We start from the raw sequence: 15302 nt of genomic DNA, 5'->3' as shown, positions 1-15302 counted from the left end.
TATGATGGTCCTAAAACAAACATTATCAGTTGTAACAAAGGAAATAGCAGCTGTAAGAGGAAAAAATGGTGAATTTGTAAAAAATAGAGATGCAACAATCAAAAGAATTCAGGAATTTTATACTGAACTCTATGAAGACAAAGACCGAGACATCCAAGAATCATCTATGGATAACTCGCGTGAGGAAGAACACGATGCTCCTGAGATCTTACAAGGTGAAGTGGAAATGGCATTGTGGGAAATGAAGAATGGAAAGGCCCCAGGAGAAGATGGAATTATGGTAGACTTCTTAAAACTGGGAGTAAGCCCTGTCATCAAACAGCTAACTCTTTAATAAATGCCTAAAACAGAGAAAAATTCCAAAAAATTGGAACAATTCACTCCTAATATTAATTTTTAAAAAGGACAATAAGGAGGAAATTAAAAGCTACAGACCTATAAGCCTACTTTCCACCATATATAGTCTTCACAAAAATTATAAATCTATTCTATATATATAAAAAGATAAGCCAAAATTTGAAACGTTTTATTGTCACATTTTTTTGTCTCTTCATTGTTTTGAAACGTCTAACAATGTGTTTGCCTTCATGAGACAACAATTTGTTATTTTGTTTAAAAATATATACGATATATTGCTTCAGGATTACAACAATCAAACTCTTGTCAACCATTAGAACGGTACGTGTCAGTATTCATTACTAAAATTAGCATAATGCGCATGTCATGACTGATTATATAGTAAATATTTTATTTTCATTTCGTGATTTTGACTCCTTTATTTAATAATTAATTTTTCTTAAATTTTACTAATATTCTGGTAATGTAATGATGCCTTATCAAAAAAGAAGACGTAATCATAGTTCGGATGACCTTCGTCATACAAACAGCTAGCAAGGAACAGTGTGGAGTCTTCAAAATTCGAGTCATCATCAGAATTGAATGAGAACCGGCCTACCAGCCCGGAACTCGGGGAGGGGGGGTAGGTGCCAGAACCCCCCCAGTAATAGAATAAAATCTAAACTAGAGGGAATGCAATCCTGTGAACAAGCTGGATTTAGAAAGAATTACATTGGACCATATTCACACATTAAGATAACTCATTGAAAAATCAATTGAATACAATAAACCCTTATGTCTGGCCTATATAAGACTACGAAAAAGCATTTGATTCAGTTAAAATATCTGCAACACTAAAAGCACTTGAAACCCAGAGAACTGAGAAACCATATATTAAAACACTAAAACACATTTATAATAATGCAACTTCTGTAATTAAATTATATAAAAACAGTGAAAAGTTCCCAATACAAAAAAGCATCCGGCAAGGCAACACCATATCTCCCAAATTATTTACAGCTGCACTAGAGGAAGTCTTTAGAAGCCTTGATTGGGAAACAAAAGGAATAAACATAAATGGAGAAAGGCTGCATCATCTGAAATCTGCAGATGATATTATCCTAATAGCAGATAATCTTGAAGATCTAGAAGAAAGGCTAAATCAGCTAAATGAAGCCTCCAGAGTAATTGGATTAAAAATAAACAGAAAAAACAAAAATAATGATGAATAAATACATAAACCATAGAACTGTCAAAGTTGAAAACCACAAAATAGAACAAGTTACTTCATATGTACATTTGGGCCAACTGTTATCCTTTGAGGACTGCCAAAGGAAAGAGATTGAACGAAGAATTCACCTTTGATGGATGGCTTATGGGAAAATGAGAGACATATTTAGAAGTGACATCCCTATGAGTCTAAAAAGGAAAGCTTTCAACCAGTGCATACTTCCTGTCCTAACATATGGAGGAGAAACATGGACTTTAACAGAAGCCTTAAACAAAAAGCTGAGAACAACACAACATCACATGGAGAGAAGTATGCTAAAATAACATTAAGAGATAGGAGACAAATACCTGGATAAGATCTCAAACAGGTGTCATGGATATTGTAAAATACATTAAACAGGCTAAGTGGAAATGGGCTGGCAATAATGCCAGATGCAGTCACAAGAGATGGACTAGAAAAACAACAGAGTGGAGACCAATGGATGGAGCAAGACAAAGAGGAAGACCGAGAAGAAGGTTGAGGGATGAACTGGAACAAATTGCAAGAGTGAGATGGATGGGAGAAGCAGAAAACCAAGTAGTCTGGAAAATCATGGGGGAGACCTTCGTCCAGCAGTGAACAGAACCAAAGGTTGAAGAAGAAGCTAATTAAGTAGCATTTTCTGATGTTATTGTAGGTAAAATATATAAAGTATAAATTTCAAATCAGTCAAAAAATAACAATGTGGACTCACCTCAAGAAGAACAGCAACAGATGGCAAATTACCACACATTGATGCTAACATAAGTGGAGTATGCTTATTTGAATTTCGGCTATTAACATCAGAACCCTCTCTAAAGAGCAGTGATACTACAGTACTGTGGCCACAATATGCTGCATACATTATTGGTGTCCAACTCCCCTTGTTCTTTTCATTAAGAGCACTTTTATTTTGTAGCCTGCATTCATACAAAATAAACATTTACATTCAGTTCAAAATGGTTTTAGGGCATAGCAACACTACTTCTAAAAACAAAGAACATAACAGGAGCCAGTATTTTTTCTGATGCAGTACAGTATGCAACAGTACAGCATACTAACTCCTTTATAAACAGTGACATATGGATATCATACAGTTTTTCACTATGTCTATTGTAAAGATATTTGGTACATAAAACTTTAATAACCATTCTGTAGGTAGTTTTCAGTATTGAGACCATATATTAATATAAAGAGTTTATTAAAAAATACCCGACAAGTTTTGTGCGTCGTAAGACATATCATCAGGGGTAATGGTACACAACAGAAGCTTATTGACAATTAATTACACATATTAAATGTTTTTAATAACTTTGCAACTGTTAAATAATTGAGACACCAGAATACAAATGATATATTCATTACTGTATGCATGCTGGAACATTGCTAGTTGTCATGTACTTCACATGTGCTATATCCTAGGTCCATAGCAGTTCAATTTTTGATGAAGGCAGACCACACTTGATGTAAAAATCAAGCCTTGATTTTTATTGCACTGTGTAGGGATCCTAAGCATTTGTGCAGCTTCTTTAAATTTTCTTGTGAAACAATTACTATCAGTGTACAACATGTTTGTCTGTTTGTCAGATATTTCGCTATGTTTGAGGTCGAAGAATCTCTGCCATCTATCTCCTATCTGACAAACATAACACCACACACAGGAAAAACAGAATCATTTATAAAGAATAGTTTGCATTTCATTGAAAAGATAAAGGATATAAATATAGAACCTTCAGGCATCTTAACACGTTATAGTCAGTCTCTTCACCAGCGTACCCAGAAATGATAGTGGATCTACTTGGAAACCTTTTCCTGCTGGACACTGTAGGACTTTTCAAACACTGCATGGAAAACACTTTTTTCATTTTTTCAAAATGAAATATTGGGAACAAAAAGAAGGACTTGCCATGGGCTGAATGCTTTTAAAGATTATGCTTTTAAAGATGAGCTGAATGCTTTTAAAGATTATCTAAACAACTTGCATCCCAAAATAAATGCACTATGGAACTAGAACAACACAAAAAATTACTGTTCCTAGATATCCTTGTTGAAGAAAACGAAGAGGAAAAAAGGTTATCCTTCTCCGTATACAGAAAACCCATTACAACAGGAAGATTTTTAAATGCCGCTTCACACCATCATCCATTGCAAAAAATAGGCATAATTAAAACTTTGTGAGATAGGGCATACAACATATTTAGCACACCGATTCAAAGAAATAAATTGCATTACCTGGCACAGAACCTCATACTTAATGGTTTCAAACCTAAGATAATCAAAAAATTCTTATTTCAGCTCCTACAACTCCCTTATACTTAAACAAGATTTCAAGAATGCAATCATACTGCCATAGATCAAAAATGTCACGGACAAAGCGTATGATGCTCCCAAGTATAACATAAAAGTGGTGTTTCTACCTTTACAAAAAAATATCAAGATTTCTACATCTGCCAAAACCGCCATATCACCCCATGGAAAAAACCAAATGTCTATGAAATTCATTGCTCTTGTGGCATTGGTTATGTAGACGAAAAAGTCGGGAGAAGTCCACAGGTCGGAGCATGTAAAAGAAGTTGAAAAAAGAAGGGAACGCAAATCAGGTTTAGCATTCCACATAGCCACTACTGGCCATCAAGTACTCTGGCAACAGACAAACATGTCATACATTGATAATAAATGTTTCGCAAGAAAATTTAAAGAAGTCACAAATGCTTAGGATCCCTACACAGTGCAATAAAAATCAAGGTTTGATTTTACATCAAGTGTGGTCTGCCTTCATCAAAAAATTAACTGCAATGTGACAACTAGCAGTGTTTCAGCATGCATACAGTAATGAATATATCATCATTTGTATTCTAGAGTCTCAATTATTTAACAGTTGAAGTTATTAAAAACATCTAATATGTGTAATTAATTGTCAATAAGCTTTTGTTGTGTAAAACGTATGTACCATTACTGCTGATGATGCAAGTCTTATGATACATGAAACTTGACGGGTTTTTTAATCGTCTTCTATATTAATATGTGGTCTCAATACCAAAAACTATCTACAGAACTGCTAACCACAGAAACCTACGTTTACATTTAATAACCATTTTTAGATATTTTAAATTACTTTCATATTTATATATTAACACATTCACATCAGGCTGTCTCACGTGAGTTGTGTATCAGGCAGGACTGGATTCAGCACTACACTAACTTTTACTTAGTTTGGTTTGTGACTATGCAATATGGAATCTGTTGGAAAAAGTTTCTTTTTCACTATATCAGATCATTTTCATTATTACAGTTATACTAAACACTAATTACACTTTTTCACTAAATACTGCATACTGATAGTGTCTGTATACTGCTTTCATCTAAAAAAACTTTTACTTCCATCTATGTATGTGAGAAACATTTTTTGCTATACAGTAGTCATGTTCATAACATTGATCATGATTGACCAGTTAATCAAGTAAAGATTTTTAGTCAGTCACCGAGAATATACTGTAATTCTTAAGACAGTAATTATCAAGAACACGCTTCATTAAAATGCCTATGGTAGAATTCAAAGCAAAATGCTGTACACATCCTAACAACATTACCAAAAGAACATCAATTCATAGACGTAATTATGCTTGAATGACTCCACTTGGATTCACAACTCACGTACCCACAATACTTGTATGCATCCTATTCACTCCCGCTATTCAACATTTATGAAAAAGACGAGGTGCTCATGCACCAGTTACTACTCATAATGGTAACACAAACACAGTAACTTGCATTTTCTTGCTTGTCTATTAAAAAAGCACAGTGTATGTTGGTTGTGAATAAATTTACATTTTCTTAAAATAATTGAATTTTTTTACATCATGGACAACACCAAAAAGAAGAAATATATCACTATCATGAAAGCATGTTTAATTTATAGTGTTAGTATTGTTTAATAATCCTTATTGAGATTTACGAAGAACAAGAGACATAGTCCTTATACAGATATACATGCCAACAAGATACCATGACAAGGAAATAGAAGTACAGTATATGAACAGATTGAAGAAATACTGATGAGAGTAAATGATCAAGAAAACTCTTGATGGGAGATTGGAACGTAGTTACTGGAGAGGAAGAAGAAGAGATTGGTAAATTTGTACCTTGCAAATGGAATGGCAGAAGAGATAGTTTTTGCAAAAGCCACAACCTAACCATAGCAAATGCACTGTTTGAACATCCAGAAAGAACATACACGTGGATTGCATCAAGCAATCTGAAAAAAATATCATAACCAGGTGAAATATATATTTCACCTGGAGCATATGTGAACACTGACTGTATCTAAGTCATCATTCTTGTTGAGAGGCTTATACGCTGGTTAAACATGATAACTAATATTTAAGGAATTGACAGCGTATACTAGAAATATAGATTAAATAAACTTTAATATATACAGGGTGTTCGGGATAAATTTGACAGTTTCGTAAGGAAAAAGAAAATCTTCTTTGTATCTATTAAATTTAATGAATTGACAAAAAAACATTACAGGCAGAGTTAATTACAATACTATCAACAAGATTTACTCAAAATAACCACCATTAGCATCGATCACAGCTTCAATTCTGCTTCGGAACCTCGAACAAGCTGATGCTACAGTCTCCCTGGGAAGGGCCGCAAAAACTGTTTTAATTTTATCCATTAATTGGGCTTTTGTATTACTGGAAGTGCGATTGGTGTCTTTTTCAACTGCGCCCCATACAAAATAATCCATGGGGTTAAGGTCTGGGGAGTTTGGAGGCCAAACATTTGGACTGGTGAAGTCGTAGAAATTTTCAGACAACCATTTTTGACTTTTCCCAGAGGTGTGGCAAGGGGCCGAATCCTGCTGCCATACATACGGCCTACCATTGGCTACCCTTGTTATCCAGGGCTTGACTACAGTTAGCAACTCCACGAACAGAGCCCGAATTCCAATGCCAGGGTTCTTCAACACCTGTTCCTGCAGATTTGCGAGGAATTCTGCTGTACGAACGCAATCAGATCGTCTGCTAGGGATCTTTCTTCTTGCTACATCCTCGTGGTCACCATTGCAAGTCTCTAGTTCATGCCTGATTGTTTTTACTGTATTCAGGGAGCATTGGGCAGCAGTCGTAATATCCTTATTTTGATGGCGGGCACGAATCATCATGATACAAGTTATTCTCTTCCATGATTCAGGTGGGTTCCAGCTATCCATCCTTTCTGACATCTTGTATATGAATGAAGAAGGGTCCAAACTTTTAAATGAAGAGAAGTGTGTGTTAATACATGTAACTTACGGAAAAATATAATTAATTATAAATATGTCAAATTTATCCCGAACACCCTGTACTTTCCGATATTTCGGCGAACGTCACGTTGCCATCTTCTTGGGAACTTACTACAAAGACACATGCACACAAGTACTAATAACAGCAAATGAGACTGAAGCTGGGAAGCTAGCGTTTTCCTAAAGTCCTGATGGTGCCCCCTGGCAGGCTATATTGGTAGTTCTTGGCCTTTGGGCTGAAGTTCTGATAAAAGTTTCCCAAATTTGGGGCAGTCTCATGCATCCAAATCTGTTGAGGTTTGGCATGTTCCTAAGGGCCGAGGCTGATTCCATGAATAGTCTTTCATACTTGAACTTGCTGCGGTGTATTACTGTAACTGTCTTCCATCTTATTCTGTGGCAAGTATCCAGAGCGTGGTCTGCAAGCTCAGAGTGGCTGTGCTGGTGAAATCAGATGTAATCCTTGTGTTCTGAGATTCTGATATTTGCTATCCTGCCTGTTTGGCCAAAGTAGGACAGTTTACAGCTGCAAGGGACCTGGTATACACTAGGTAGGTCTAGGGGAAGTGGTTGGTCTTTGGTGGAGCGGATAAGGGATGCCAGTTTTCTATGTGGTCTGTAACAAGTGGTCAAGTCATGTTTTTTTAAGATTTTATTGATTTTTTCCGAGGTGCCTCGGATGTAGGGAATGGTGATGGATTTAGAGTAATCTTTTTTGTGAAGGGGAGGGGGTGGTGGGTTGTGGATAACTGGGTTAAGTATTTTTTGGAGGGGTAGCCGTTGGCTGAGAAAGTGTCACAGATGTGATTTAGTTCAGTGGTTAGGGCTTGATCATTAGAACAGATTATTTTTGCCCTGTTGAATAATGTTTTAATAACTCCATATTGTTGTGAGGGGGGGGGATTGTTGGTGAATGTATCTGCCTGTATGGGTGGGTTTTCTATAAACTGAGAAAACCAAGGTTACATCAGGTTGGCAGGTGACTAGTGTGTCTAGGAAGGGGAGGTTATTGTTTTCCTCTTTTTCCAGGGTGAATTTGATTCTAGGGTGTTGGTTGTTTAAGTGTGTTAGGAAGGAGAGGAGTGAATCCGGGCCATGTGGCCAAATAACGAAAACATCATCAACGTAGCGAAGCCATATGGTAGGTTTTTGTGGGGCTGAGTTTAAGGCTTTCTCTTCAAACGTCTCCATGAAGAAGTTGGCCAAGGGTGGGGAAAGTGGTGAACCCATGGCTGTCCCCTCTATCTGTTTGTAGAATTTTTCCTGCCAAACGAAATAGCCTGAGTTCATTGTAAACTGAAATAGGGCTGAGATATCGGGAGGAAATTTAACTTGGATTAGCTCTAAGGTTTCTTTGAGGGGGACATTCGTGAATAGGGAGGAGACATCAAACTGACCATTATGTCATTATGTTGGAGTGTAAGATTTTCTGTAGGTAATCTTAAAAAAACATGACTTGACCACTTGTTACAGACCACATAGAAAACTGGCATCCCTTATCCGCTCCACCAAAGACCAACCACTTCCCCTAGACCTACCTGGTGTATACCAGGTCCCTTGCAGCTGTAAACTGTCCTACTTTGGCCAAACAGGCAGGACAGCAAATATCAGAATCTCAGAACACAAGGATTACATCCGATTTCACCAGTACAGCCACTCTGGGCTTGCAGACCACGCTCTGGATACTTGCCACAGAATAAGATGGAAGAAAGTTACAGTAATACACCGCAGCAAGTTCAAGTATGAAAGACTATTCATGGAATCAGCCTCGGCCCTTAGGAACATGCCAAACCTCAACAAATTTGGATGCATGAGACTGCCCCAAATTTGGGAAACTTTTATCAGAAGAACTTCAGCCCAAAGGCCAAGAACTACCAATATAGCCTGCCAGGGGGCACCATCAGGACTTTAGGAAAACGCTAGCTTCCCAGCTTCAGTCTCATTTGCTGTTATTAGTACTTGTGTGCACGTGTCTTTGTAGTAAGTTCCCAAGAAGATGGCAACGTGACGTTCGCCGAAATATCGGAAAGTATATATTAAAGTTTATTTAATCTATATTTCTAGTATACGCTGTCAATTCCTTAAATATCTAAGTCATCATGACAAGTCATTCACAATTGAAGAAATCATACATAAATAAACCATACAAAAATGGAATATATCAAAAATAAAAAATTATCTAAAATGCCTGCAGAGACTTAAGAGAAGAAACAGACAAAGTAATAAATTCCCAGAAGCCACATGGAAAAGAAATTAATGAAAAGTGGGAATTTCTAAAGAGAAAGAAACAAAGCTGTAGAAAAACATTTTGGAAGAAAAAAAAATACAATATAAGCTATGGCCTACTGGAGAAACATTAAAGGTAATGACACAAAGATAGCACACAAAAAAGCAACAGTATAGAAAATAAAGAAACATGGTGAACAGCCAAGGGGCATACAATGATATACAAAAACAATTCAAAGAAAGGATAAAGATACCTTAAGTGTACTGCATCCATCTGCATGCAGAGATAGGTGCAATACACTGAAGAACTGTATAGAGAAGAGAAATTAGATAAACACTCCTAGAGGAAGACAAGCAGGTAAAGGATGACCACTTTTCTTACTGGTCAGCCTTAGAATCTGATAAAGCTCTTAAAGAACTGAAACAGTCTAAAGCACCAGGAATAGACCAAATCCCAGGAGAAATTTTACAAGCACTAGGTGAAGAAGCAAAATGTGAACTATATAAAATGATTGAATGTACACAACTGGAAAAATCCTAACAGATTTTGAGCAAAGAATTATGTTGGCAATTCTTTAAAAAACACATGCAACACCAAATGTTAAGCCTATTACCCTATAGCCCTAAAATCGTAACCAGAATTATCTATTGCCATATTGAAAGAAAAATAGAACTTTTTTTTTTCAAAATGTACTTCAGAATTGTATATCAGGTACTGACAAATTGTGGAACAAGAGAAGCTACACTAACTCTCAGAGTGATAAGCAAAAAAGCACTTAGAATAAACACATGCCTATAGCATTCATTGATTTACTTTTGACAGCATTGACTGATAAAAATTAACTCTTATTTAACTCTTAGATGGCACAGCTGTTCAAACCGCATTATATATCTATTGATTATGTTTAGTTGTTTTTTTTTTGTTGAGTGAACTTTAATATGCAGTCGTAGTTTTATACATAGTATTTCATTCTTGAGTTTGTTAATACGGTAACGCTCATTAATGTTAATGTTCATAGATTTTTCTGTTAGCAGCTCCTCCTACATCTCGCTTAGTGACTATACTGTTTCGCATTCACATGCACTGCATTTATGGGGCCATGTTGGCAATTGTTTTCCCTATATCAAATACTCGTCAGTTTCCACTAAAGATTGAAGTTTACTGGGTTCAACATTTTCTGATGCTAATCATTCCATTTTACTTGTTACGTACAGGACTTGGAGGTGCATATACGGCTGAACCATTAAAAGATTATAGTTGGGCGTTACTAAGCTATGGACTTCTCTTTTTTTATCACTTTATCCTGTTACAGGGTTTAGGGATTATAACACAAGTGAATCTTAATAGTATGATCTGTCCTGCTGTGTCAGATCCATTTTATGACCAAAATTTTCGCATATGGGCAATGTTTCATCAGGCTGCTTTGATTCTATTCACAGGTAAAGTGTATACTAAAGTAAGCCTGTGGGCTCTACAGTCACTTGGTATAGTGAAGTGGAATGGAGAAATATATGTAACTTTAACTTCTCAAAATTCAAATCAGATATGCACTTCATGTAAATCCCAAATACTAAATGGACATAGTGAACTAAAAACAAAAAGCAACTCGCATTCAGATCGAAAGAAAATAGTCTAGTATTTTTATAATTCTCTTTAGCATATTGAGCTAAGCAGTTTGGTAGAATTGCCAAAGATATTAAGTCATGATTTATGAAAGATTATGTATGTAATAAATATGTAATTATTTAAAAAAAAAAAAAATCATTTCTGTGTGTAATGCTTTTCTGATTGGCTCATAAGTACTTATCAAATACCAGACCAAGGGGGAAAAAATCACATAGGATGCCTAAATCATTAAGATTTATATTTTGGTACTTAATTTAATATGCCACTAATTATGTATTAAGTGGTAACATTTTACCAAAATTATAATTAGCCCTTTTATTTTTATAATTCACAACTGAAGTGAGAATATAGGTCATGTGGGACCATTGATGTTTTTATTTCTTTAGTTGCAATTAGATTGGTTGTTTTCTGCATTTAAATTTTATCGTGCCATTTAATAGTAAGTCTTATTGTGAATTTCATAAATTCTGTATTGAAAAATAACCATGCACTAAGCATGAAATGTATGTATAGTGGTATAAAACAGTATTATATATTTGTCAGTTATATCATATTTGACTCCTTTGTATGGTCACAAAATTACATTTGTATATACTTTATAAAAGTTATTACGGTTGGGTTACTACAAGTAGTTATTAATTGAATATTGCAATGAAAATTCTGCTTTCATTAATATTAATGAATTCATAGTGCATTTTTATATATATATTCTAAATTTAATTTTCTGACATTTTGAATTAAGATTTTCAAGTAGCATACATTTAAAAGATTTTAAATATTTTGATAAATTTAATTTATCGGAAAAGCTGTTTTATTAATGTAAAATTGAAACAGTTTTTTAAGTATGGATTGTATTAACTTAATATATATATATATATATATACCTATGTTTACCTAAATACAGCATAACATTTCTGAGTTGATTTATATGAAGTCTTCCGAATCCAGTCAGTGTTGTGGTTCAAATTTTGGATAGAATTGTCATATGTTTTACTTGCAGTTTTTGTAGATTAGCTTTTGTCATGGTATTTTCAGCCAGTTTTAAAATATAGCCAGCATGTCATTTCAGTTTAGAAATTGGCATTTCTAATTTCAGTTTAGAAATTGTGTGGCAATTAAAATCTAGATTTTAATTGCCACACAATTTCCAAGGCTTATTAGTGATGGAATATATAGTACTCATGTCATTTTAAATATTTTTTTTAAGATTTGGATACCAAATTTAATTATTTTTTTATAACTATAATTATATTCTGAGATTTAAAAGTTACACAGTCATAATAGTAATGTTCCTTAATAAATTCACTTAATGTTCTTAGTTCTTCAAACTTTTTAAGGTTATCGACTTTTAAAAAAGTTGGCGTGAGTTGTTTTATTTATTCATTTAACATGACATTGCCAGTGGATTGCAAGGGAATATTCAGTTGTTTGTAGATGACGTGAAGCTAGGAAGGATTATTAGTAATAGTGCAGATGTGGTAGCCCTGCAAGAGGATTTGAATAAGCTAGATAGATGGGCAAATGAATGGGGGTGTCAGTTCAATGCAGCAAAATGTAAGGTCTTGAGGTTTGGGAAACACCGATGGGATGCTGCATACTCTATGGGAGGAGTTATACTGGAGGAAGTAGGGGAGACAAGCGATCTGGGGTTGATGATTGATAGAAACCTGAAATTTAGGGGACATATTGCAAAGGTGGTGAAGGTAACACAGAGGATTGCTGCAATTATGAGAAGGACGCTGACTTGCAGAGATAAAAGGGTTATCATTCCATTGATCAGACCACAATTAGACTACTGTTCTCAGATTTGGTCCCCAGGATTTGAAGGGGATAAATTAACTGTGGAAAGGGTACAAAGGCAGATGATGACAAAGATGGTTTCAGGACTGTACAATTTGGTTATGAGGATCGGCTGAGGGAATGTGGACTGCAGAGTTTGGTGGATAGAAAAAGGAGAGGTGATATGATTGAGACTTTTAAACTGTTGAGAGGTGGTTACAGGGTTGACACTGTGGAGTTCTTTTGCTTGGTTGAACAGCAGGAAGGAGTGATTACAAGAGGCCATCCCTGAAAGTTACAAAAGGAAACTGTGAGGAAGAGGGTGAGGAGTGGTTTCTTTGCATGGAGGGTGGTTGAACCGTGGAATGCATTGCTTGATGGAGTGGTGAGAGTGAGAACAGTCAATGAGTTTAAGGAGTGATATGATAGACTTTGTGTTTCTTGGGGGGGGGGGGGACCTCCCCTCAATGAATCTTGACAGACTTTATGTTCTTAGAAAGGACCTCCCACGATGAGTCTTTTGACTCCATGGAGGCCTGAATAATAATAATAATAATAATAATGTTCAAAGTCCTCAAAAATATGAAAATAGATTACAATGACAAAAGACTAATTTATCAAATATATAAAAATCAGTCATAGGAAAATAAGGGAAAGCTAAAATAAGAAAGGCCATTAGACAGCGTTGTGGACTTTCATGACTACTTTTTAACATTTACAAAGATGCTCTGAAGGAATACAAAGAAAAATTTTTCCCTTTACTTTATAGTTATGATGCCAACAAAACAGGCAGTATTCAACTTTATTTTATGCAAATTTGTTTTCCTGGACTATGAACAACGAGACTTTGGAGATTTCTGAACTAAAATTTTTTTTCACAGAATCCTTTCCATGTCTTAATTAGTCTCCCTACCAAATTTGGTAAAATTCCAGTTATTAGATCAAGCTATATAAGGCTCCAAATAGGGGAAGTTCAATTATGGCCACCCTGTACATTAGTGTTGAAATGAGAAAAAAATTTGACTAATAAAATTATGTCATAATTTTAGCAAAACAAGTGTTCTCTGCCAGGTTGGCAGCAAAACAACCCAGAGGAAGATCAAGATATAGGTGGATTGATACGGTACAAAGTGCCTTAGACGATAAAAATATAAGATCTGATAATGTTGGAGTCTTGACAAATAACAGACTGATTTGGAGGAAAATTGTAGATAGGAAGTTAGTAATGATGTAATTTTTTTCATGTAGTACTATCATATCCTGTACACCTCTTGAGGGTACATGGCAGGAATTTGATGATGATGATGAATTATGTCATACTATATAAATTTCATTGGTGACTGATGAATCTATCATCACAATAAGTATCAAATCTACTTTAATCATGTACATTTGAACTTATATACTGGATAGCAATGAGTTCAGGCATAAATTTGTAAAAACAAAATGTTTTAATCAAGTCCTTTTGGAATCAAAGAAAATAGCACATGGGCAAAGAGGGATGTGATCAGATAGAAATTTGTCCTGTAAAAGAACTGAAAAGTTCTTTTACAGGATGATATTTATGTATAGATGAGCTTGAGCACTGATGGTTATTCATAACAGTGCTTCACAGTATAAAAAACATCAGAGTAATATCTCATCTCAACTTCTTTATACCCTCTTTTACCTTGCGGTGTCGAGGGTTTATTAATCACTGGACCTCAAACCATTCACAGGATAAGGTTCCTGTAGTGTTGAGTTCTCATCCCTACACCCTGGTGTACCCTATGTCCTATAGTGTTGAGTTCTCAAGGCCAATTTGCCTACTTTAATGGGGATGAAAAACCCTAGGATAAACTGGGGGAAAACCCTACTGTCCATGCCCAAGACCGGCTAACTTGGCTGCAGCTGAGGAAGATCCTTCAGCTCCTCACATCACTGACGGGAATCGAATCTAGGACACTCCTTCCACAGGCATATGGTTGCAAAGCGCACACCACTAGAGTAACTGCGTGGACATCAGAATAATATATATATATACAGTCGATTCCGTTTAATTGGGGCAGATGCTTTTTTGGGCCAAATCTCAAAGAACAGAAACCAAACCAACATATTAATACATAATTTAAACGCTTAATTGGGACAACTTTTCACTTCATTTGGACAGTAGCTGAAAAGGAATTTAGCAATTTTTGATATATTTTATGGATTTTTCGAAAATATGGCAACACTACATACATTAATATTTGGCAACACTAGTGTGATGCGAATCAGTTATCTTTCGTCGTGCATCTGGCAAGTACGCGTCTGCTTAAGAATCTACCCTTACTATATACTGTACCTAGCAATATCGATTTTTTGTTTATTTTAAATAAACAAAAAATTTTATTTAAAATTTTTAAATCTTTGTCAAGATGCCAAGAAATGATTTTACACTTTCAAGTAAAATTGCTTTGCTGGATAAAATTAAAAGCAGTTACAGTGTTATTTTATGCAGGAAGGTAATGAAGGAAGCCCTACATCTGCACTGAATATCTGTGCTGATTTTGTAGAACTGCAAAATTTCAAAAGCAAAAGACAGACTACACTTGATGCATTTTTGCAGAATTAAAATTTGAAATTGTAAAAGTTATCATGTATGCATTATTTTTTCTGCACAATTTATAGTACAAATATTTTCTGTATTTTGGTTTAATAAACCATTAAAATAGGTACCTAATTATTATTTTTTTTACCTACTTATTCATTTACCTGCGTATTACATATTTTATTTTAGAATTTATTATTAGTTCATTTAATTGGGGCAGCCGCTT

At 35.2% G+C, this 15302-nt stretch overlaps 1 protein-coding gene across 2 annotated transcripts in view; it reads right to left on the bottom strand.

The window, feature by feature from the left end:
* Window positions 1–15302, bottom strand: part of LOC150106757 (ankyrin repeat and SAM domain-containing protein 3-like) — a 204436-nt gene that overhangs the window by 144831 nt on the left and 44303 nt on the right. For both annotated transcript variants that reach the window (XM_090393314.1, XM_090393315.1), the window contains exon 3: window positions 2301–2505. In XM_090393314.1, coding sequence (XP_090249440.1) covers window positions 2301–2505 — 205 coding nt within the window. The remainder of the gene's footprint in view (window positions 1–2300; window positions 2506–15302) is intronic.

Source organism: Typopeltis vanoorti, chromosome 5, assembly GCF_054136105.1.
Source record: "Typopeltis vanoorti isolate ZY-2024b chromosome 5, IOZ_Tvanoo_1.0, whole genome shotgun sequence".
Lineage (NCBI taxonomy): Eukaryota > Metazoa > Arthropoda > Arachnida > Uropygi > Thelyphonidae > Typopeltis > Typopeltis vanoorti.
Note: the sequence above shows the minus strand (reverse complement) of the source record. Positions and strands in the feature narration are given on the sequence as shown.